The sequence below is a fragment of the Polypterus senegalus genome, chromosome 15, assembly GCF_016835505.1.
Source record: "Polypterus senegalus isolate Bchr_013 chromosome 15, ASM1683550v1, whole genome shotgun sequence".
In the NCBI taxonomy this organism is placed as follows: Eukaryota; Metazoa; Chordata; class Cladistia; order Polypteriformes; family Polypteridae; genus Polypterus; species Polypterus senegalus.
This window is the reverse complement of record NC_053168.1, coordinates 38,104,655-38,131,164: the sequence shown is the minus strand read 5'-3', so window position 1 is coordinate 38,131,164 and position 26,510 is coordinate 38,104,655. Positions and strand designations below refer to the sequence as shown.

The window sequence follows — 26,510 nt, the reverse complement described above, 5'->3', positions numbered from 1 at the left end:
TGCCTATCAGTTTAATTAAGACTACACCTTTGAATAACTACATATTTTTAAATCCAATTAGTTAAATATGACTTTGGCAATTCAGAATAAAGGATAAAATCAAAAATAAAAATTCATATTTGGCTAGTATTATTGCCCTTTGGCAGACACATCACTTCTCCATGAAGAAGGTGCATATCCAGCAGTATTACATTTCTCCCTTTGTAATAATAAAGTGCCCTTGTGCAGTTTCTCAACACTTAGAATAAGGTCAAGAATCGAAACATATAAAAAAAAGTGTAGAAAAGTGAAAAAATGCTCCACGTGGGCAAAAGAAATGTCAACTATAAATACAAGATGGGAGACAATGACCTACAGGAAGCAACATCCGAAAAGGATGTATGGGTTTACATTGATACACCATTTTCATTGTCTAAGCAATGTGCAGATGCTACTAACAAGGCAAATAAAATGTAAGGTTATATCGTAAAAACTGTTCAATATAAATCAACAGGTCATTAGGCTTTGACTATATGATGCACTAGTGAGACCACATCTGGAGTACTGTGTGCAGTTCTGGACTCCACGCTATGAAAAAGAGACAGCAGTGCTTGAAGATGTGCAGAGAACAACCAGGTGCATGCCAGCACTTAAGGACATGACCTACTGTGACTGACTCAGAGAATTAAACCTGTTTAGGAGACTGTGTGGGGACCTGATTAAGGTCTTCACAATTCACAAAGGTATCGATACAGTAGATCCAAATTGAATTCTTTTTGAGTAAATGGCAATTCATATATGCAAGGAACATCAGTGGAAATTGAGGAGAAATGCATTTAGAACTGAAGCCAAGAAGCACCTCTTTACTTAAACATGTGTGGGATTCTGGAACAACCTACCAAGACATGCAGTTGAGGCAGAAGCCTTGTCAAACTTTAATCTGGAGGAGACAGCGTTTAGCTAATTGCTAAACAAACAAGCATGACAGACTGAATGGTCTCCTCTTGTTTTGTCAAATTACTAAATATAAATCTTTATTTCACCTTCAAAGACACAGGGGGATGTCATGGAAAGCGCTAAATAGGACAATAATATCAAACAAACTACTGACTCTAGTGTCTTTGCTCCATCATTCTATCAGCTGTTGTGGATCATCTTCACGCCCATCTCCCACGTATCACCCAAGAACTTGTCTTTCTCACATTGTCTTCTCTCCATATCCTTTTCTTGTCCTCTTCTGCCCTCTACTGAGCCTTCATTACAAACCCTCCTCCCACCTACAGATTCATTGTATCTCTGGCTGAAGTTGGCTGAATCCTCCTGGATCAGGCATAGTATTTTGGGTCTTCTAGGACACCGGGCTTTGGATCTTTTAAGTGAATGTTGTCATAACTGCTACCCAAGTCCTTGTAAGAAAGAACAAGAGGACAGAGGGAATAGCAAAGAAAAAAAAATACACTCTGGATGGGATGCCACTCCCTGTCTGGGACACCATGTCAAAATATTTCTTTCTGGCTTTGAGCTCTGTGCAAGCAATAATTCCCCAGGTTGCTAATAGGCAGCAGCATTATTCTTCTACAAGAGTTAGGTTTCCAAAGAGGCTCCTGGGAATTGTAGCGTTTCCAGGAATCTCAGTAAGAGCCGAGCTAAATGGGAAAGTTTTTAGGTAGCTAAGACCAACCTTGGAAGTACATTAAGGAGCTGCATTATAAGGACCTTCACATCTTCAGGTGGTTGACTAAGGTGTGGTAAGGGCTAACCTGGTCAGATGAGGAAGAAGACGATGGGAAAGAGAAAAGGAGGGGTTTAGGAAAGAGAACTACATTCTATACTTCGACATTTAGCTTTGAAGAATATAGAAAGCAAAAAAGAGCATAGCTTATTGTTATTGTCATTTCCTTTTGTTCTGTTTCTACCTTGTTTTGAATATTTAATTAAAAACACTTTAAATACACAGACTAACCTCCTTGCAAGGTAATCACCAATTTGCCTTCTGCAAATATAAATGAAGATGATCCTCTACTGGTTATCTTATATTATGTAGTCCCTTTAAAAGTGTTCAACCCCTTGGAAGTTTTACATCTTATTGATTATGCAGCATTGAATCATAATGAATTTAGTTTGGATTTTGTGACACTGGTCAAATTGAAAAAAGTTTTTAATGTCAAAGTGAAAAGAGAATTCTTCAAAGTGACCTAAATTAATTACAGATATACACCACAAAATAACTGACCACATATGCATTCACTACCTTTAAAATGCAACACAAATATCCTCCCTGGCGCAGCCATTTGGTTTTAGAAGTCAAAGAATAAGTTTAATGGAGAGCACCTGTCTGTAGTCAAGGGTGGACTGTACACTTGACAACATTTTCCAAAATAACCATAGGAAGTGACCAAGTAGCTGTAAAATTCCTTATTACATGATATACAGTAAATGTGTACAATAAGAGATTGAAACAAGCAATCGTATCACTATATCTACTAATGAATGATGATCTCCAGCACCACCTTTGGGTCATTTTGCTAGCTAACAGGCAGTGGTCACACCAGGCGATTTTATTCTTACTTCTGTAAAAGCACCTGTACCAAGATGGTCCAACTTGGAGTGTGTCAGTACAGTGGCAAAAAAGACAAGAAAACATTCCAACCAACTCTGTAAAAAGGTGTTTGAAAATGACACATCAGGGACTGGAGACAATAAAATGTCCATGTAAATGAATACATGTTGGAATCCACTTGAAGGAATCATTAAGAAATGGAAAGAGCATGGTACAGCTGTAAACCTGCCTAAACCACGCTGTCTACAAACACCAAATGATCACGTAAGAAGACTAGTGATGGCAGCCACCAAGAGACCTATGAGAACTCTAAAAGATTTACAAGCTACAGCTGGGAGACTGTGCAGACAACAATTGTTACCCGGGTAGTTCACCAGTTGAGGCTTTATGGGAGAGTGGCAAAAGACAGACACTTTTAAGAAAAATCCATGGACAGCACATGGAAAACTCCAAAGACAGCTGGAAGAAGGTCCTATGGTCTAATGAGACTAAAATGTAACTGTTTGGCCATCAGAATTAGCACCATGTTTAAGGTCAGCTAAACACTGTACAAGGATTACACACCATCCCCACTATGAAACATGGTGGAGACATCATCATGTTATGGGGATACTTCTCTGCAGCAGGGCTTGTAGGGTTACAAGGGAAAATGAACACAGCAAAATCCAGGGAAATCTTGGAGGAAAACCTGATGCATTATGTTAGGAATCTGTGCCTTAGGAGAAGATTTATTTTCCAGAAAATTTCACTATACTGTGAACCTACGACAAAAATGACCCCCTAAACCTACTGCATATACCCCCTGAGTACTGCTTCTCCTCAGGAACAGCCTGATCTGGGCCTATCTAGAAGTTAGATGCACCAGATAATGAATGCATGCGTGCAGAATTTGCCAATGGGATAAGAAGAATACTTTCCCTAATTATTCAGTTTACACGAATAACGAAAGGGCTAAAATGGTACTTATGGGGTTATTTTGAGCAGTTTTTCATTATTTGTTTTGCTGTTTGGTTGGGCCATTTATCACAGGATTGGAGGTGACATTACATGCAGTGTAAAACTGAACATTGAAGGTTTTTAAAGAGTTTGGCTGGACAAAAATGTGGAAATTTCTCATAAAACTGAGTTTCTGATGTTTGGACAAAACAGTATTCCAAGTGAAACCCCACTGAAGGAGCACATGAAGAGTTGCTTTTGTTCATGCTGAAAAATGTTAGCCACCTTTGTTATTAAATATTTTTGAACTCCTGAGTTTCCCTCCTACAGGGTAGCTGCTGCTGCGTTGACAAAGAGATTAGGATACTGCATTTTGTACTCTTGTAGCTTCAAGGTATAAATAAGTAGCTCTAATTTTACTTGTGCTCGCATTTTATCCTGTTCTCTGTTGCTCTTCATGTTTGCACCTTCATTCTTGTATGTGTTTAACTTTCTTTGTAAATCGCCTTGTATAAAGACATCTGATTAATAAATAAATCTCTCTATTATAAAAAAATCTTGGGACAAGACAAGACTTTTTTTTCCTGCAACGAGACGCAATATTTTGAAGAGAGACACTTTCACGTCCCACGAGACGGGCAAGTCACGTCATACTTACAACCTTTTTCAAACAAGACCACGGTCATCTAACCTCTCAGTTGTTGGAATGCTTTTGGCAAACACACTTCCTGTGCTCTCAGCTCTTAAAAATTTTATACGTTCTAGATGACACGTCAATGACTAAGTGAAGAAAAAAGAGCAGCGCGTCAAAAACAGACCCAAAAGTGTTGGAGAGAAAAGAATGCAAAAAAGAAAGCAAAAAAGAACAAAACTAATCTATGTGCAAATTCTGAAAATAAGGAAAGTAATAATCAGCCTATCCCGCAAGACTAGACTTTGTGCCAAGAGATTTAACCATGCCTGGGGACAGAAAAAGACAAAGTAGAACGTCGTGAAGAATTCAAAAATGTTGGTGTGATACACATGCAGAGCAGATTACAGATAATGGAAGTAGAAAATTCAAAAGTCTCAAAAAAAATGATAGTGAAGATTGCATTAGCACAAACAAATGTAAAATATTACTCAGTGAAATAACGGAACAGCGAAAAGTGATCGAATAGTGTTTGAGGATGTCTGGAGGTGAAGAGAGACAAGGCAGACAGCTGCCCTACAGGCTTTTAAACATTCAAAGCACTGTTTGAGATTCAGAGCATGGCAGCAGCAGCAAGCCAGAAGCTGATCGAGCAAAGAGGAGGAAAAAAAAAACTGCATTTGTTTCCCATTGTATCACTGTTTAAGAGGGGGTTTCAGAGGAGCGACTACGTCTGCACTCCATTTTCAAAACATTGTGTAGCAAGGAGGCAAAGCCCTCTAGTAATATAATATAATAATGACACTTGGTACTAACAGCCTTCAAATGTGTAAAATGAAGGGTCATAGATAGGACAAGGATTTTCATTTTTCCCAGGAACTGTATAATGCCTTCATTTAAACTACAAGGTGGGCCATTTATATGGATACACCTTAATAAAATGGGAATGGTTGGTGATATTAACTTCCTGTTTGTGGCACATTAGTATATGTGAGGGGGGAAACTTTTCAAGATGGGTGGTGACCATGGTGGCCATTTTGAAGTCGGCCATTTTGGATCCAACTTTTGTTTTTTCAATAGGAAGAGGGTCATGTGACACATCTAACTTATTGGGAATTTCACAATAAAAACAACGGTGTGCTTGGTTTTAACGTAACTTTATTCTTTCATGTGTTATTTACAAGTTTCTGACCACTTATAAAATGTGTTCAATGTGCTGCCCATTGTGTTAGATTGTCAATGCAACCCTCTTCTCCTACTCTTCACACACTGATAGCAACACTGCAGGAGAAATGCTAGCACAGGCTTCCAGTACCCGTAGTTTCAGGTGCTGCACATCTCGTATCTTCACAGCATAGACAATTGCCTTCAGATGACCCCAAAGATAAAAGTCTAAGGGGGTCAGATCGGGAGACCTTGGGGGCCATTCAACTTCAACCAATTCACTTTCCAGGAAACTGTTCATCTAGGAATGCTCGGACCTGACACCCATAATGTGGTGGTGCACCATCTTGCTGGAAAAACTCAGGGAATGTGCCAGCAATTTCGCATATCCAGTGGCCTTGAGGTTTCCATTGATAAAGAATGGCCCCACTATCTTTGTACCCCATATACCACACCATACCATCAATTTTTTTGTTCCAACAGTCTTGGAGGGATCCATCCAATGTGGGTTAGTGTCAGACCAATAGTGGTGGTTTTGTTTGTTAGCTTCACCATTCACATAAATGTTTGCCTCATCACTGAACAAAATCTGGAAGCCTGTGCTAGCATTTCTCCTGCGGTGTTGCTATCAGTGTGTGAAGATTGGGAGAAGAGGGTTGCATTGACAATCCAACACAATGGGCAGCACATTGAACACATTTTATAAGTGGTCAGAAACTTGTAAATAACTCATGAAAGAATAAAGTTACGTTAAAACCAAGTCTTTTTCTTGTGAAATTCCCAATAAGTTTGATGTGTTACATGACCCTCTTCCTATTGAAAAAACAAAATTTGGATCCAAAATGGCCGACTTCAAAATGGCCACCATGGTCACCACCCATCTTGAAAATACATATATATATACACATATACTAATGTGCCACAAACTGGAAGTTAATATCACCAACCATTCCCATTTTATTACGGTGTATCCATATAAATGGCCCACCCTGTACATCCATCATTCAACAATACATATGGAATAAGGCACCATATGACTGCTTTTATACCAAATTATGTTTAGAAAAGTAGAGGTTTAAATAGCATCACCCACAGTGAAGACAAAACACAAAGCAATTATTAGTACAACATAAAAATGTAAGGACAGGACAGTCATGTATTGATTTCATTTGGTTATGAAATATGTTGACACAATGTAATGAATAGGTGGTAATATATCATTGAGGATTATGTTACAAAGCTATTAAACAGAAGGGGGAAAAGGCAATACGCCTAAATGCAGATCAAAGTACTATAACATCTGTTTCAATACATTTGTAAGAGAAGGAAAATAAAACCAATGATATTTCAAAATGATCTTGTATATCATTCAACTGGACTCATTTGATAATTTTCATGTTTTTCACTGTAAACTCCATCAACAAAACTTAAAATATCTTACCTGGGCAAGACTATGTACTCCTTCAAGTTCATGAAACACTTTCTAAAGTGAAAAGAAACAGTTTTGAAAAGAAAATTAAATGAAGATATTATAACAGTCATCTATTTAACAATTAAATTTTGAATTATAAGGACAAAGGACTCCAAAGGCTATCTGGAAAATTTCAGGAGCAAATAAGAAACTAACTCTGGGGGGCAAAGCAATACATTTCAGGACATGCTTGTGCACACATACACACTAAGCCATACCGGCCCAATTACAGCAGCCAGTTCATCTCAAAAGAAGATCTTTGGCAAGTGTGAGGAAACTGGGTAAGTCAAGGAAAGGAAAACCTTGTTCCCTGGCATGGAGTACTAACCACTACACTGCAGTGCTTCCCTTGGCACATTTGGCTTTTGTAAAACTAGTCAAAAGACATCAAATTGTGTAATAATTGTTTCTTATTTGTTAAACTTGAGAGATTCTTGTTAAGAGATTTGCTATGTCACACACTTCTACATTAGGATGATGGGCCCAATAAGAGGCCATAAACTGTGCTGAATCTCTTGTTTGTGTACTGGTTTGACTTACTGTATGTATTTGGGTCTACAAAGTGTAAGGTTAAAACAGAAGAACTTTAAGGTCTGAAATTTGGCAGAAATAGGTGCAGATACCTTTAGTATTAACAATTTTTTCATTAATAATATTCTTCACAAATGACTGTTCTTTTAAATCAAATCTAATTTAATCATAGGCAGTAAGGAATGCCAAAGGCTGTCAGTAGAGGACAGTGGAGTGATTTCAAATCATGATTAGGCATACATTTAAACTTAGACAATATAAATTGAACAGAAAGTGGTAACATTACCAACAAAACCACATTTTGTTATGGTAAAAAAGTGTTCTATTGGTATTAAACACCTAGAGGAGAATTTTTGGTATAATACCAGATGATGACTGCAGAGGTAAGGGCTTGAATAAAAGGGTACTCAAAGATGTGGGGAATATCAAAAGAAGTCAGCAGAAAAAGCAAAATGAGAGACAGAAAGTGTAGTAAAGTAACAAGAATGAGAGGTCCTAACCATAACTAAGATGCTTTCTTTAGAAGTAGTAATCACAATACTTCACAACAAAAGTTTGTATTTTAATTCAAAGCTTGAATATCGAAAATGGCACCAACTTATTAGACAAGGATCTGCAACATACCATGTGACATGACAGGCAATGAACTTAGTGATGTTTTGCAAAACAGATTGATTGGAATAGGGACCATGAGATTAAATGTCAAAAACAAGCCAAGTTTGTAACCACAAATTCAATTAGATTCATTCAAGAAATCAAAAATGATACCCTAAATCATAGTTGAGACTCAAAACAGAATAGTCATTGTACCAAGAAACCAAAAATAAAATGTTAATTTCTATAAAGACTACACAGGAAGAAACAGTCATTGAAGGTTTCAGATTAAGGTTCAGGAGACAAAGTCAGAAAAAAAAGGCTAAGGTCGATGCCACTAAGTAAGAACAAGAGCATTATAAGCAGAGCTTAAAACATGAAGCAAAAATCAGGGTCAAAAAGAACATAGTGAGAGGGTCAGAGGCCAGGAATTAGATTATTATTTATTAACCAATACGAGAGGCAAGAATCAAAATCAGGAAACCAAAACGAGTAAAAACGCACACCAAGTTTTTAGAAGTCATCTGAAGACTCAATGCGTGATGCTAACCTTTATCTTGTTGTGGTGATGACATCACGAGACACTGAATACTCAAGATTATTCGAAAAATGTGCAATGGCAACCGTTATCCTATCACAGCAATAATGTTACATGGCCCTGAATACTCAAGATTATTCAGAAATGCGCAATGCTGACCTTTATCCCATTGCGACGATGACGTCACGTGAGGCACACCTAAGCCTAGCAACTGCACAACAACAATGGCACCATTTACACAAACACAACATGGTGTCACGAGAAAAAGAATTCAAAAAGAAAAATAATAAATTAGACCACAAAATTCCTTGGCCTCAGAACTCCCTAAAATGACAGCATAATGAGGTCAAGGAATGACTATAAAAATTTTTTTATAAAACTGACTTCTTCTTCTTTCAGATGCTCCCGTTAGGAGTTGCCACAGCGGATCACCTTCTTCCATATCTTTCTGTCCTCTGCATCTTGTTCTGTTACACCCATCACTTGCATGTCCTCTCTCACCACATCCATAAACTTTCTCTTAGGCCTTCCTCTTTTCCTCTTCCCTGGCAGCTCTATCCTTAGCATCCTTCTCCCAATATACCCAGCATCACTCCTCTGCACATGTCCAAACCAATGCAATCTCGCCTCTCTGACTTTGTCTCCCAACCATCCAACTTGAGCTGACCCTCTAATGTACTCATTTCTAAAAAAAAAAAAAATGACATTATCCAATATTAGATGAAGATCTGGAAATGCCCAAGGTTGACCTTTTACATTGTCTTGATGATAAGGTCACATTAACATACTAATCCCTCGTGGTGGCTAAAACACCACAAAATGGGAAAGTCCACAAACACTAAGATGGAGTTGGGGTAATACAAAAATATTTTTAAACTAATGAAACCAAATCAGGAAAATGTTTGAAATAGACTCAGCAACCCCTAAAACCATACTAGTCATAGTTTTTAGTGGAGGAATTTCTCCAGAAAGCAAGATAAAATTTAAAAACAATTCACAATGTTAGCAAGTGACTTTAAAAAACATCACCACGCAGAAATGCACACTATGACAGCAATGCAATCTGAAGCTAAATACTGTCAGTGAAATGTCACAAAAATAAAATAAGATTATAATAATCTTATGTATAAAATCAGAAAGTAAATGTTGAAGTAACCATGAGATTATGATGGTGAAATTTTAATTATCTTTTATAACGAACATCTGTTATACTGACTGCTTAAATGTAATTGTGAATGAATCATGTTTAATTTATTTATTTTGCTCTACTAAAACAAGTTTGCAAATTTCAAGTATTACATGCAAATCATGCAATATCTTGCCAGCAATTTCAGATAATCCAAGCTATTTTAAGTTTACTGTTTATCACCATTCACACTCCAGCTGTGTCTCACAAAAGAAACAAAGCATTGTTCAGTAATGTGGAAATGATAAAAGCGATCGCACTGACCTGATACAGAGGCTCTCTCATGAGTAGTCGCAGGCATATTAACACACAGAGGAAGTTCTCTGGTTGACTTTGATTGACCCACTCTCTAAAAGAAAAATTAAATAATAATAAAAAAAATTAAAAACTCTCAAATATTAGAATAAATAATAATCCCATTTGTTTGTGAATAAATGATTTAAGACAAATGGTGAGCATTTTCGGTAATCAAATTACCTAATTTCTACATAACATACATCTACATAAGCCGTAACTTTTGTCAGCATGTGGACAGCCATTCCTTTTGTGTGTCTGAAATCCAAAGCTACATACTGACAAAAACATTATGAAAATAAAAAAATAAATAATAAGCTTACAAATAATAATAAAAAAGTAAATGGACCCTTGAATGTAAATGGATCCTTGATATGGCCTATCAGTCCATAAGCATAAGCTGTCATGAAGCAATTGGGATGGAAGAAAAACCTGAAGCCACTGCAGCCCTCCAGGACCGACATTGCTCAGACCTGACTTAAAGGGTCAGAGTCTTAAATAGCAAATAAATGAAATGAATTTAATTAGTAGCAAAAACTAGTCACTAATTAAAAAAACAGTTAAAAGGAAAACCTGTAGCCACTGTGGCTCTCCTGAATCAGAGTTGGCCACCCTTCCATTATTAAAGTTAAGGGGTTCTTATGGACAATGTCATGCGATGCTAGGAAGTACTTCCAGATCTTGTATTAGAAGAGCGGCATTGCCTCACTCAGATCTAGTCGGAATAGGAAGAGAAGCTGAACAACACTCGTCTGGGAGGAGTATAGAAATAACCAAGGGAGAAAAAACGAACACTTGTGTTTATACAACGTGTGGGAAGCCTTTTTTAAGGCATTGTAGTTAATAAACCTTGTGTTTGAACCCAAGACTTGTGTCGTGTTGGTTGTGTCTGGTGTTGCAACAGCCCTGCTGGTCACAATGTTTCCCTGATGAATTAAGTTGGTAGGGATGACTTTTTATAGCTGCATATAACATTTTAATAATTCCACACCTAAAGAATTAAAATATACATACTTTCATGTAATTATAGGCAATGCTTTTCCTTCCAAAAGCAGATACAGTTGTAGAATGTTCAGGAGAGCATGAATTCAAAACCAAGGATTTCTAGCGTGGGAGCTGAATTGTGCATTTACAGATGAGAACTATAGTTAAATCCAAGGTAGTAATCCTCAAAATATTATTTTGAATAATAGCAGCATATAAGAAAATGTGTCTGTGAATTACACAGAATAAGAAAACTATAACAAGCAAACAAATAAAAGATATAAAATGATAAGGCAAACATTTGTTACACTTTTCCTTTTACAAAGGTTTAAATGGAAAACACTAAGATATGCCCAAAATGACATTAAATGGCGTTAAATTTAAGGCTTGTAAACATACCTAAATTAATAAATTCTCTGTGCTTTATGAACTTATTTTAAAATATTACTGATTAGATCCTGCCATGTTTTGAAAAAAGTCTGTACGGATCCTCTAACTGAGTATTTGATTTTTTCCAACTTCAAATAATATAACACATCGGTTTCCCACTGACTTAAAAGAGGAGAGTTTGGGTTCTTCCAGTTTATCAGAATAAGTCTGCGTGCGAAAAGTGTAGTGAATGCAATCACAATTTGTTTGTCTTTCTCCACTTTAAACCCCTCTGGAAGAACCCCAAACACAGCTGTTAATGGGTTAGGAGGGATTGTGAGTCCAAGGCTGTCTGAAAGGTAAGTAAAAATTTTGGTCCAGAATAATGTTAATTTGGTGCAGGCCCAGAACATGTGACCCAGTGAGGCTGGGGCTTGGTTGCAACGTTCGCAGGTTGGATCATGCCCTGGAAACATTTTGGAGAGTTTTAGTCGAGACAGATGTGCTCGATATATAATTTTGAGTTGTATAATTGTATGCTTTGCGCATATGGAGCTCGAGTGAATTCTCTGCATTGCTACTTTACACTCCTTTTCTGATATATTAATTGAGAGATCTTTTTCCCAGTGTCCTCTTGGATCTTTGAAAGGGAGGGATTGTAAAATGATTTTATATATTGTAGAGATGAAGAAACTTTTTTTTTTGAAAAAGTTTAAAAATTATACTTTACCTGCAAATTAGCCGGTTCTTTACCAGCGCTGTGAAGATTTCAAGAAACAGTTTTTGCTGTGGATGACTTGAAAATTTCCTTTCATTTCTGTAAGTCACACTTTAATAGATAAGAGAATAGTTTTATTACAACATATTGAAAGAAAAGAATGTAACATTATACACATTAGTTTCACATGACAAACATCATAGATTAAAAGACCTTGAATTATTTGATCACCTTACTGTATTTTCATATGAACATATGATTTTCTCTGAGACACTTTAATATCCCAGGAGACAAGGCAGTGAGTCAAAAGAACAGCTGCTATACAGGCTTTTAAATGATCAATGATAAATGATGGAGTAACCTCCAGGAGTTTCAGAGGCTCCTGAGTTTGGGCTCTTACATCAGCACGACCTACTTAAGCCAAACATCAGTATGACTTCAGGACCTGTGTATCTACGGGACTTGAAGCAGAGTCTGTCGAACACCTTAGCTTATGACCATCAGAAGGATGCTAGCGATTGACAGAAAAAGAACTACAACAGTGGTTGCCATTGGAGCGCAATACATCCCGGTGACTTGGAGTGACTCCACAGCCTACAATGAAAAAGTAAGCTGCTCTTCTCCCAACATGTATTCTTGACAATAACTTGAGGGGATGAACTGTTTTGCAGTTCTCCTGTTAAACAACAGTTGATCAGTTTGCTTTCTGAATTTCATTTGACACACAAGAGGTGTTAGTTAAAGACATATTGACATATTTCCCTAGATTCTTGATACACAATGAGATGCCTAAAAAGACATTCATCTTAAGCATGTAAGCTATACTCTGTTTTTGATTAAGAATTTTTCAATTCTGGAAGTCATAATTATCAGTTAACTTTTATTATACACAGCACTATAGGAGTGTTTTTGGACACGTGCTACATTATTGAAATAGGAGTGGTATATTAACCCAAGAAAGAATGTAATGAATATGAATAGGGGAACAACAATGCATCTGAAAGTACCAAAGCAAAATTCAGCATGACATGATGATTATGGTTAGACAAAAATTACAGTTTAATTAGTAACAGAAGGATGTTACTATATAAGCACTATGCATTTAGCAAAACAAACAAAAGAAGCAAATAAAATTACTTCATTAAAGGAAAGGGATAAATGGGAATCATTATTTGGATATAAAAAGACACAGTTTGGGTGAATGGACCCATAAAATTAGAAAGAAATGCATGCAGATAATAAAGTACCTAAAGTTTTCAAGCTCTTCTCCCTCTGTGAAGTGTTTGTTTGAATTTCGCTTTTGGCTGGCACTACTTCTTGACAAAGTGGTTTGGTGGTATGATTTTGTAAGACTGGTGCGGGCCTTTCCATAGTTCACTGAAGGAAACTGTAAATACATTCAGAAACACAAAAAGACAATAAATGAAACTTTCTGTTAGTTAGATAATGTAGACTCTTATAATATCTGTATAATTCAAAATTATGAAATGTGGGTAGGGCCAATGGATCCTTTGAACATCCATTTCCCCAGAAGGTTATTAAAGCAACAGGAATTTGACATTGGCATTAGTAGATGCAGAAGGCTACCTATCCAAAGCATCTCTGAAGCGATGGCGGGACACAAGAGGACACACAGAAACACACCATACACTCACTCAAACTAGATTTGTCTGCAAACCTAAATTAACATACCCACACATGCAGAATCTTCGAATAAACAGATTGTGTGAATATGGAGAGAATACTAAGGCAAACTCCACAGCCACAACAAACTGATGTTAGGCCTCGTGTTAAGTCTCCACTTTATTTGCTATACCAACTTGCCAAAATACCTTCATTTAAGGGACTTTTCATTTTTTTCATTTAATTCTTTGCTAGCAGACTGCTACTAATTAAAATATGTCTTAAAGAAACAAATATCAGTTTTAACATGTAATTAAATAACCGGCGCCCTCTCCCAACCCTTATCCATAACCCCAAACCAGCACTAAAAAGTATAAAGTTCTTGGATGACATTGAGAGAAGAGCCTGTGTAGACCAACGAGAGATGAGTGTACCACAGCAACCTCGACAAGAAAGTGCCATTTAGATAGTAAGTTAAGGAATATGGACACGGCGAAGACCAGAGGCTACCCATGCATGGACTAGTTATGTAATTTCGGTCCAAGTGTCACTGTGTGGAGTCCAGACACTGTTGAGTTTCTCATATATTCAGATATGGGGATGGATATTTGAGGAGAAATCCACAAGAAAATGATTATATTTTGATATTATGTACATTAAAGAACCATTAACAACAAATCAAATCGCATTAATAATATACTGAACAATTATTATAAAAGTAAAGTTGAATAAATCGGACTCTGCGCCTGCATGAATAAAAGGTAAAGTACCACTTCTGGCTGGCAGAAATAGCCCAAAAGTTGACAGAAATGTATGTTTTGTACCTAATACTTGTATGCAAAGTTTGGTTGACATAAGTGAAAGCGTACTCATGTTATCTTGTTTACACACACACACACACAGACATAATTCCAAACATGGTATTTTCAAACTCAGGTCTAAAACGTCGAGATTCATCACAATCTCAAAATGGAATTTTTTGGAGGATACTACGTATACGAGAAAATAAAAAGGGCATCCCTACTTTTCCAGCTAGAGCAAGTTTGATATGGATTGTTCCAAAGGAAATGGCTTCCCCAGGAAAACAAAAAGGTGGATTGAAAGTGAATATTTTTTTTTCAATACAGAAAACAAAAGCAATTAGTAATGACAATAAATGGAAACAGATTCAACGTGGTGGAGTTGTTATCACGGTTTGGGACTGATTTATGTGGACTACATACAGGTATGTTCTGCGTGTGTTGCTGTGGACCTTCTCCGGGCACTCAGTGTTTTTTTCTTGGATATCAAAGACATTAAGGTTAAAGTCAATGGTGACTCTTAACTGGACAAGTTCAAATTAGTATGGCTGCCCCACTCAGGGTTTCTTCCTGCTTTGAATGCCCATCTTCAATCACCGATGGAATAAGTAGCATCAGGCAATAGATACAAATGATGGCAACAGTAAGAGGCTGCAAATTACAGTCAATCCTCAGTTTTTGCTGGGGGTACCATTCCCATGAAACAAAGTGAACGCCAAAAGACAGGAATGTTAATACATTGAACCTATGGGAAATAGGGGGTCAGGTTTCTGAAACCACCAAGAGCTGTAATCTTTCACTACAGATTGCTGAAAATACACTTTTCTGCATATAATTCTTTAGAAACAAAACACTATTTTTGATAATATGCTGCGAGTGCCATGGAGGTTAGATAGATGTCCTGTCTGGCAGGGAGAGGCACAACCCAGCCCGAATGCCTTGTGATCCTTATCCCCATGGGTATAAGTATGGAGTACTGACCCCTACTCTCTCTTGATTCTTTTTCCGGTTTCTCTGTGGTGGCGGCCTGCGCCACCACCAACCTACTCAAAGCACCATGATGCCCCAGCATTGATGGACTAAAAGCTAGAAGTCCACGTGATCATCATCATCATCATCAAGTCCTTCTGTGAAAACCCTAAATCCAAAGAGGACTGTTTGATTTATGTTAGGTAGAATGCCCAGAGGGGACTGGGCGGTCTCATGGCCTGGAATCCCTGCAGATTTTATTTTTTTCTCCGGCCGTATGGAGTTTTTTTTTTGTTTTTTCTGTCCCCCCTGGCCATTGGACCTTAATCTTATTCTATGTTAATTAATGTTGACTTGTTTTATTTTCTTACTGTGTCTCTTATTTTTCTATTCTTCATTATGTAAAGCACTTTGAGCTACATTCTTTTGTATGAAAATGTGCTATATAAATAAATGTTGTTGTTGTTGTTCAGTATGGGTAGCAGTAGCGGGTCATTCTGTCACACGGAAGGTGGCAGTGTTCCTCGTGGCTGATCCCAGTTACAACACCCTCCCAGTTAGGTCTCCTAACAGACAATACCATAGCACCAGAAACATTCCCAGGTCTGCCTTAAAAGGAGCCCACCACCTCACCTCAGGAAGTCAGAGTTGGGGGGGGCAACAAGCAACACTCACCAGAAGGAGCAGAAGAAGAGAAGGAGAGAAGGAGCGTTTAATTAATTTACTATGGTGTTAATATTTGTTGTGTTCACTTGGAAGGTGGTGGTGACAAATAAAAGTCTTTTATCTTAATCTGGAATTGTGTTGGGTGAAATTGCATTTGAGGATTGGGGCTCAGTGGCACCCTCTTGTGGTCAAAATGCACCACCATAACACAGCAATCATGAAACAACCCATAAGATGCAGAACACAAAATAAAATTGGTAACATGAAAAAAATATTTTTTCATCGCTAGTCATTCACTAGAATTTTGTGATGTTTTGTACTAACATTTCAATTAAATAAAAAAAAAAAACCTTAGTCACTGCTGTCAGAAGATACAGAGGCTGGCGAGGTCTCAACATCACCTCCAACACTGTTCTTTACGGCTGGAGAATAGCGTTTTTTGATCATGAAGATCAAACTGGCTTGAAATAGTCCATCAGTGATGTCTGCTTCATGCGCCGCTTGAGTTCCTTAAAGAACTTTCTATGGGAGTCAAGCAGAGGCAAGTTGATGTGTAACCTTGAGGCTGCGATTGCTAATGGGATTGGCAGCCTCAAAGTCTCTAGCCACTGGTCAATTCATTAACACCAATCTCACGGCCGATATTCCTGCATGAACTTTTTCTAACACCGCATCACTGACTTTGCAGATTTGGGCTTAGTGCCTGAAGGACCTGCACTATGCTTTGGGAGACATAATTGCAACACAAAGTTTGATACTTTAAGCAAAACAAGGAAAATATGCAACAAATGCACTGGGATTTCTTTACTCTACAATAGTAGGATGAACAAGTCATCATACCAACTGCTCCTCAAAGTTGCGTGCATGACAACCCTCAATTTTTTTCTCGACTGCGCTTTGCTACAAACCCCACAAATGTGCGTGGTTGCCAACATAAAAGTAAAAATGAGGTTACAAATAAAATTGTGAGAATGTATGAAGTCGCAAAGTAAAATGGGCAAATGTTGAGGATTAACTGTTCAATGTTTTAATAAAAAACGTAACAAATTATAAAATGAAACTAATGTTTACTGTATGACCTATACTTTGCATCCCTTAAAGCCTTAATTCTCTTTAAACATCCATCAGCTAGGTGATAAAAATTAAACATCAGTTGAAAAACCCCTCGATCTGAATGAAATGGAGTTCACCTTAAGATGCTACAGTCATGGCCGAAATTATCGACACCCCTGGAATTTTCCCAGAAAATGCACCATTTCTCCCAGAAAATTGTTGCAATTACAAATGTTTTGGTATACACATGTTTATTTCCTTTATGTGCATTGGAACAACACAACAAAACAGAGAAAAAAAGCTAAATCTGACATCATGTCATACAGAACTCCAAAAATGGGCCGCACAAAATTATTGGCACCTTTTCAAAATTGTGGGGAAATCGTTTTATTTCAAGCATACGATGCTCGTTTGAACTCATCTGTGGCAAGAAACAGGTGCTGGCAATATAGCAATCACACCTGAAGCCAGTTAAAATGGAGAAAAGTTGACTCAACCTTTCTGTTGTGTGTCTGAGTGTGCCACACTAAACATGAAAAACAGAAAGAAGAGCAGAGAATTGTCTGAGGACTTGAGAACAAAAATTGTGGAAAAATATCAACAATCTCAAGGCTACAAGTCCATCTCCAGAGATCTTCATGTTCCTTTGTCCACTGTGCGCAACATAATCAAGAAGTTCACAACACATGGCACTGCAGCTAATCTCCCTGGACGTGGACAGAAGAGAAAAATTGATAAAAGACTGCAACCAAGGATAGTCTGAATGGTGGATAAACAGCCCCAATCAACTTCAAAACATATTCAAGATGTTCTGCAGACTCAGGGTGCAACAGTGTCAGCTCAAACTATCCGTCGACATCTGAATGAAATGAAACGCTATGGCAGGAGAGCCAGGAGGACCCCACTGCTGACACAGAAAAATAAAAAAGCCAGACTGGAGTTTGCCAAAAAGTACTTGAGGAAGCCAAAATCCTTCTGGGCGAACATCTTGTGGACAGATGAGACCAAGGTACAGCTTTTTGGTAAAGCTCATCATTCTGCTGTTTACAGAAAACGGAATGAGGCCTACGAAGAAAAGAACACAGTACCTACAATCAAACATGGTGGAGGTTCTAAGATGTTTTGGGGATGTTTTGCTGCCTCTGGCACTATGTGCAAGGCATCATGAAATCTGAAGACTACCAAAAGATATTGGGGCGCAAAGTAGGGCCCAGTGTCAGAAAGCTGGGTCTGCGTCAGAGGTCATGGGTGTTCCAGCAGGATAATGACCCCAAACATACCTCTAAAAGCACCCAGAAATGGTTGAAGACAAAGCACTGGAGAGTTCTGAAGTGACCAGAAATGAGTCTGGATCTAAATCCGATTGAACACTTATAGAGATATCTCAAAATTGCTGTTGGGAGAAGGCGTCCTTCAAATCTGAGAGACCTTGAGCAGTTTGCAAAAGAAGAGTGGTTGGAAATTCCAGTTGAGAGGTGTAACAAGCTTGTTGATGGTTATAGGAAGCGCTTGATTTCCATTATTTTTTCCAAAGGGCGTGCAACCAGATATTAAGTTGAGGGTGCCAATAATTTTGTCCAGCCAGCTTTTTGAGTTTTGTGTGAAATGATGTCAGATTTTACTTTTCTTCTCTGTTTTTGAAAATGGTGCATTTTATGGGAAAATTCCAGGGGTGCCGATAATTTTGGCCATGACTGTATATAGTCAGCTTTATTCTCATTTTATCTTATTCAGTTTAAGTTTGCCATCTTATTTAGGACTAACTAGGTTTTAGTTTGGGCACTCACATTTGAATTTCTTGTAGTAATTTTTCTGTCATAGATGATTGTACTTGTAATTACTTCTCGTTGGTCTCTTAAAAGGAGCTATGCCTTTTAGTTAACATTTTTTATTGATGAATTGGGCTGAATACTGAAATTCCACGGAGTCTACCTTCAGACTGAACATCAGTCACTTTTTACTTCTCTTTTTAACTGCTACTTCTAGAGCTGTAGTTTTTGGGCCACTTCTTTATTTTTTATTATGTAAAGCTTCCTACAAACCCCTCTATGATTTAATAAAAAGATTTCCTTGATTTTAATGCTTCTTTGTGCCATGACTGCCTGTTTCAAAGCACTGCTGGCTGCTCTAAAGATGAAGGTTTTCAATAACCTCATAGGTGGAGAACCTCCAAATGTCACTTCTGTTCTCTGTAAACTGCAACTGCTTTCATGCTCCTCGCATGGCAGGATTTCTGCTGTTTTTTTGGTTAGTGGTTTTCATGTTTCAGGTTCTTTTTTTTTGTTGAATGACTTGAATGACTCCTCTCAGGACTACCCAAAAAAGATATAAATCGTTTGCAACTAGTGCAGAATGCAGCTGCTAGAATCCTAACTAGGAAAAGAAAATCCGAACACATTTCTCCAGTTTTAATGTCACCACACTGGTTACCTGTGTCATTCAGAATTGACTTTAAAATTCTGCTTATGGTTTATAAATCCTTAAATAATCTTGCCCCATCTTATATATCGGAATGTCTGACACCTTATATTCCAAATCGTAACCTCAGATCCTCAAATGAGTGTCTCCTTAGAATTCCAAGAACAAAACTTAAAAGAAGTGGTGAGGCGGCCTTCTGCTGTTATGCACCTAAAATCTGGAATAGCCTGCCAATAGGAATTTGCCAGGCTGATACAGTAGAGCACTTTAAAAGACTGCTGAAAACATATTACTTTAACATGGCCTTTTTATAACTTCATTTTAATCTTAATTTAACTTAATCCTGATACTCTATATGTTCAATTTCCTCAAAATAACTATTCATGGTGGCTCTAAAATCGCTACTGACCCCTACTCTCTTTTCTGTTTCTTTTTCCGGTTTCTTTGTGGTGGTGGCCTGCGCCACCTCCACCTACTCAAAGCTTCATGCTGCACCATCAATGATGGACGGATTAAAAGGCAGAAGTCTACGTGACCATCTTCATCAAGCCCTTCCGTGAGAACCCTAAATCCAAAGAGGACTGTTTAATTTATGTTAGGTAGAATGCCCAGAGGGGACTGGGCGGTCTCATGGTCTGGAATCCCTACAGATTTTATTTTTTCTCCAGCCGTCTGGAGTTTTTGTTTTTTCTGTCCCCCCTGGCCATTGAACCTTACTCTTATTCGATGTTAATTAATGTTGATTTATTTTGTTTTTCTTATTGTGTCTTTCATTTTTCTATTCTTTAATATGTAAAGCACTTTGAGCTACTATTTGTATGAAAATGTGCTATATAAATAAATGTTGTTGTTGTTGTTGTCTGTTCGTGTATCTCTAAACCAGAAGTGATTTTCAACATTGAAATAGTCATTTCCAAGCATTCAATGGACTCCAGGTTGAAATCCCCAGAGGAAGTGACCACTCAAAATGAATCTCGATCACTGATATTTAGCGCAATTGGAGCTCAGCAGAGTTGAAATTAATATGGTCTCCGCTTCAGCCAGTGGCCACTGAGACAACATGGACTCTGCCGTAAGAGTCACATTAATTCAACAAACAAAATATATTTTCTCTCAGGGTTCTTTTCTCTTGTTTTTCAAATTTTGTAGGTTACACAGTGAATGAGTAAGTGACAAGCAATATCAAACAGACAGGCAATGTTCATTTCATTGATTTTGAACACTTGGTTAATGTATTTTGTATTTAGTCAACCATAACATTAAAACCACTGACAGGTGAAATGACTAACATTGATTATCATGTTACAGTGCTCCCTGTGAAGGGATAGGATATATTAGGCAGCAAGTGAACAGTCAGTTCTTGAAGGGGATGTGTTGGAAGCAGAGAAAATGGACAATCTGAGAAACTCTGACTAGGCCAAAACTGACATAGTAAGACAACTGGGTCAGAGCATCTCCAAAATGGCAGGTCCTGTATGATGCTCCTGGTATGCAGTGGTTAGTACCTACTAAAAGAGGTCCTAGGAAGGACAACCAGTGAACTAGTGACAGGGTCATGGGTGCCTAAGGCACATTGATGCAAGTGGTGAGTGAAGGCTAGTCTGTCTGGTCTGATCCCACAGAAGAGCTATTGTAGCACGTGGCTGAAAAACCTAATGCTGGCCATTAGAGAAAGCTGTCAGAACATACAGTGCACAACAGCCTGCTGCGTATTGGGCTGCACAGCCACAAAGCATCCATGCTGACACATGTCCATCACTGAAAGCACCTACCAATTGCACATTAGCATTAGAACTGGAGCATGGAGCAATGGAAAATGGTGGCTTAGTTAGATGAATCACGTTTTCTTTAAGACCACATGGACAGCCGGGTACATGTACATCATTTACCAGCGTAAGAGATTGCAGCAGGATGCACTATGGAAAGAGGCAATGTGATGTTCTCAGCAATATTCTGCTGGAAATCTTAGGCCCTTGCATGGATTGGGATGTTACTTTGACATGTACCGCCTACCTAAAAATAGTTGTAGACCATGTATACCTCTTTATTGCAACGCTATTTCCTGATGGAAGTTGCCTCTTTTAAGAGAATATTGAACTCTGACTCATAAAAAAAGACTTCAAGGTGTTGACTTGGACTCCAAGTTCTCCGAACTTAGTCCGATCGAGCATCGGTGGGATGTGCTAGAAAAACAAGTCCGATCCGTGAAGGTCCCACCTCTGAACATTCAGGAATTGAAGGATCTGTTGTTAACCAGGTACGGTACTTTAGGACACCCTCAAAGGTCTTGTGGAGTCCAAGGCACGAGGGAGACCTACACAATATTAGGCTAGGGGTTTTAATGCTGTGGATGATCAGTGTGTATTGAGTTGCTGTACTAGTTCACACCTCTGGGAAGCCATACTTGCGTCCTGGTCTGGTCACTGTAGGTGTGTGCACTTGGACTGTGCTTCACACCTTCATGCCAAAAACAAGCAAACTTGGTTAATTTGAAATGTCTAAAGTGACCCTGTATAACTGTGGGTGTGTGCCTTGTGTTTTGGCAGGGACCTTTTTTACTCTTATTTTTGTGTCATTTATTTCAGCAAGGTAGCATCTGGGGTATCGTGTTCAATTCTGGTCACCACAGTACAAGAAAAACATAGCAGCACTTCATCCCACATAAGTGAATGAATAACAAATGAATGAATATCTTTATTGTCAATAGACAAGAACCACAAAAGTGGATGCCATCATATCAGTGCAAAACAGCAACAAATTATAAAACTAAAAAAACACAAAAATATTAAGTTTTATAAAAGGGATTCTAAAAGTGGGAAAGCAAAATAAACATCATACTACACAACAACACATTTTTCACATTCTGCTGGTATTCTTTGCCTAATTTGTTCCCTTTAAAGTTTCACAGTATGAGCAGCGTTTAATGCAGTCACAGCGTTTGGGTAAAAACTATTTTTTAATCGATTTGTCCGTGTTTTTACTTGAAGTGTCTGCCTGAGGGCAGCAGTTCAAACAGAGAGTGATTGGGGTGGGATGGATCTTTAATTATGCAGTGCGAACTATAAAGATCTTCCAAGAATGGGAGAGGGCATCCAGTGATTTTCTGGGTAATAGTGACAACACTCTGGAAAGCTTTCCTCTCTGATGTTGTGCAGCTGGTAAACTACACACAGATGCAGTAAGTCAATATGCTCTCTATGGAGCAACAGCAGAAGGACATGAACAGTTTTTGGATGAAATAGCTCTCCCTGAAGATCCTCAGGAAGTAAAGTATCTGCTGTGCCTTCTTTAACAGCTCTGTGGTGTTAGCATTCCAGTTCAGGTCCTTCTCTATGTGAACACCCAACAACCATAAATTCAAGACCCTTTCTGCACAATTCCCGCCAATGAAGAGCGGCTGAATATTTGTTTCTTTGTTTTAAAGTTAATGACCAGCTCCTTGGTTTTGGTGGTGTTAAGAACAAAACTGTTGTCTGATTGGTGCAGAGACAACTGTTCCACTTTGTCCTGGTAAGCGGACTCATTCCCCCCACTGATGAGCCCCACCATAGTTGTGTCTTCTGTAAATTTGAATACACCATTGTTAGAGTGTGCGGGGGTGCAGTCGTGGGTGTAGAGGGTGAAGAGAAGGGGGATCAATACACTGCCCTGTGGAGAACCAGTGCTGAGGACGAGGGCTGAGAAGATATGGGGGCCTACTCTTACCCTGTGTAAGCGATCAGAGAGGAAGTCCATAATCCAGAGTAGATGGAGTGAGATAGTCAAAGTTCTGCCAGTTTGGTCACCAGTCTATGAGGGAGGATGGTATTAAATGCAGAAATAACATCCACACAGAGCAGCCTAGCGTAACTCCCCTGCTGTTCTAAGTGGGTTAGGACAGTATGGAGAGTTGTACATCTCTGTACACCTGTTTTCCCTGTAAGCATACTAGTGTGTGTCTAACATTGGTGAAAAGCTTCAAATGATGTGAGTTCAGACCAGGTTTTCAAAGCACTCCATGATCACAGGAGTAAGTACCACTGGATGGTAATCATTCAGGCTGTTGATGGTAGTCTTTTTTGGCAATGGGATTACGACAGAGGACTTCAGGCAGGGTGGAATGGTGGACTGGGATAAGGACTGGTTGAAGATCTTGGTACCCCGGCCAGTTGATCCGCACAGTCCAACAGCACACATGCCCAGACAGTATCAAGTCCAGCAGCCTTCTTCAGTTTCACTGCAATCAGCCTCTACCTCACCTGATGCTCCTCCACTATGAAGATGTGGCTGTTGTGAGCTGGTAGATATGATGTAGCGGCCTCTGGTGACTTCACCTTAGCCTCTTTTATGCCACTTTTCAGTTTGGCTCTGGCAGCACTGTAATGTGACCTAAAAGTGGCATTTCTGTCCCTAAGCAGGCACTGGATTTCTTTTGTCATCCAGGGCTTCTGATTAGGATAGACCCAGATGCACTTGTCCATGGTAACAGTGTCTATGCAGAACCTAATATAGCCCAGAATTGTTGTAGTGTACTCTTCCAGGTTCTGATGTTCAAAAATACCTCAATTTATTCTCTTGAAGCAGTCCTGCAGCTGTTAAGATGCCCCTTTGGGCCACAATTTAACAGTCTTAGCTGTGATAAGAGCTCTTATCCTGAGGTGGGTATATGTCAGAATTAAAAGCAGAGACATGTGGTCAGACTGGCCCAGGTGTGGTAATGATTTAGCCTTGAAGCCCTATTTGATATTAGAGTAGACTTTGTCTGCAGTAATTGTACCCACAGTAGCAAACTTAATGTGCTGATGGAATCTGGGGAGCACTGCTTTAAATCCACATCATGGAGTGAAAGTGTATGTGCACGTAAATGACTCCGGCTCACAGGCGCACAACACTGAATTGAATTAAGCAGGTTTGAGAATATTTTGCTATCTATTAAAAATAAAATAATTTCTTTATATTAAAATAATCTTAATAAAGACTATAAAAGGTGTCTCAACACTGTAGGTGGTGTTTCGCAAACAGTATTCTGAAATTATTTTCACAGTAGGAGGAATATCAGAGGGAATGATGGTACCACAACAACATTTTGTCACTAACTCAGTTGGAATCACTATTGCATGTACTGAATTAGCACGCAATTTAGGTGTTATTTTTGACAATAGAGTGTCATTAAAAAATACTTTTTAAAACTATCCAAAACATGTTTCTTCCTACTTAAAAATGTTCCTTGATTAAGACATTTTCTAAATATGCAAGAAACTTATTAATTAATTCATACATCCATTTATAATAGAATTGCCTACTGTAATTTGTTATTCACTGGCTGTTTAAATCATTTCATATACAACTTTCAGTTAAATCAGAATGTTGCTGCAAGAATTATTATAAGACCCAGATAGTATGGACACATAACTCCAGTTCTCAGGACCTTACACTGTTAAGCTTAACTCTTTGAAGGCTGAATATTTTTTCCAAAAAACAGTTTCTGAAAAGCAATGGTTTCACGCAGAAATCAATATAAAACATCTGTTGCTGCATGCTGTGGCTGCCAGTTTGCCAAAAATGTGCAGCAGGTTTGCTGCCAGGCTGTCTTCACGTGGCTGGGGCAGCAGCAGCGATCACGGTTGCAGTGCATTGCAATGTGGTTTCTATCATTGTTAAGTGACAGTTCTACCTGGTGAACACTGTCAGTACCACGATTAGCTGGGGATCAATTAGCTGAAGCTGGAACTTCACATTCGTTTTCGATCACTTGTATCAAAATCAGTCTGAAAAGTCATAGTCAAGTTCAGAGATAATAGGCGGAATGGCGTCTGCGGAGTATTTTGCTTTACGCATTCGCTTTGATCTCTCACCAGATGTCAGTCCCATTTTTGCTACTCATGCGAGTGCAAGAAATCTTGGTCAAAACAATGACGCTAACGTTCCTTCAGACAATGAGAGTCCAACTAAAACATAACAGTTGGTTTTGTCACAGTTTACAGTTAATTACCATCAACTCCTCCCTTTGACAAAAGTCAACATCAGCCCTGAAAGAGTTAAGGCTGATTTCAAAATCCTCCTTTTAATATATAAAGCCTTAAATGGCCGAGGCCCTGCTTACTTATCTGAGCTTATCACTGCTTACAAACCAAAGTGCACATTGAGATCTTAAGATGCCAGCGCTCATATGATTCCAAGGATTATTAAAATAACAGTGAGAGATTAAGCCTTTAGTTACAGGGCCCCAAAGCTGTGGCATGATCTGCCTGCTTACAGAAGAGATGCCCCTTCAGTCTCAGCTTTTAAATCCAGGCTGAAGATTCATGATTTTAGTCTGGCATATCCTGACTAGAGCTGCTGATTAGCTGTGCGTACTGCATTTCTGTTTGTTAGTCATTTGTACAGAAATAGAAGTATCACAATATTTATAAACTGTTACTATCCCTCCACTACTTTGCTTCTCTTCTTGGTACCCTGATGTGGCACGTGGTGATACAGCTCTACTGCCAGGCTGCACTCATGCATATAGAAAAGTCATATTGGATAAAGGAGCATAGAAATCATTGGATGGCAAGATTCTCTTATCAGAATAAATGGCTCAGCACACACTCTACTGTGGAAAACCCAGGAGCAGGTAGGCAACCAGTTGGCCAGTGTCTGCAGGCCTGTGACTTTGTGTTTGACTTTCTCTTTTACAACTTTAACCTCTTCCATTGTCAACTGCCCATAGTTCATCAATTAATGGATAGACAGATGTTAGTTTTTATTTGTGTTTACCCTATATACTTGCATTTAAGTTCTCTTGTGGATAAGTCAGGGCTTGATTTTACCATATAATGTCCGGTATTTTATAATGTCAGTCGTATGAGTCAAATGCGAAAAACACTGCTTTTTTATGTATGCACTGTGCCTACGTGACCACACGGTAATACCTGAACTATTCCGAAGCGACATTTGCATTGTTTTGTGTTTTTTGTATTTCACACACGATCAGAAGGAAATATGAAGCTGGTTTTACATTAAAAGTTGTTGAAGTGGCAAAAGAAATTGGTAACTGCGCTGCTG

General features: G+C 38.5%; 1 protein-coding gene across 1 annotated transcript in view; it reads right to left on the bottom strand.

Annotated features, from left to right (window-relative positions):
- Nucleotides 1-26,510, bottom strand: part of nek10 (NIMA-related kinase 10) — a 214,625-nt gene that overhangs the window by 142,629 nt on the left and 45,486 nt on the right. Inside the window, exons 5-8 of the mRNA XM_039737572.1 lie at nucleotides 13,203-13,342; nucleotides 11,968-12,066; nucleotides 9,855-9,939; nucleotides 6,712-6,753 (exon numbers count right to left, since the gene is read on the bottom strand). Of these exons, the coding sequence (XP_039593506.1) occupies nucleotides 6,712-6,753; nucleotides 9,855-9,939; nucleotides 11,968-12,066; nucleotides 13,203-13,342 (366 nt within the window). The remainder of the gene's footprint in view (nucleotides 1-6,711; nucleotides 6,754-9,854; nucleotides 9,940-11,967; nucleotides 12,067-13,202; nucleotides 13,343-26,510) is intronic.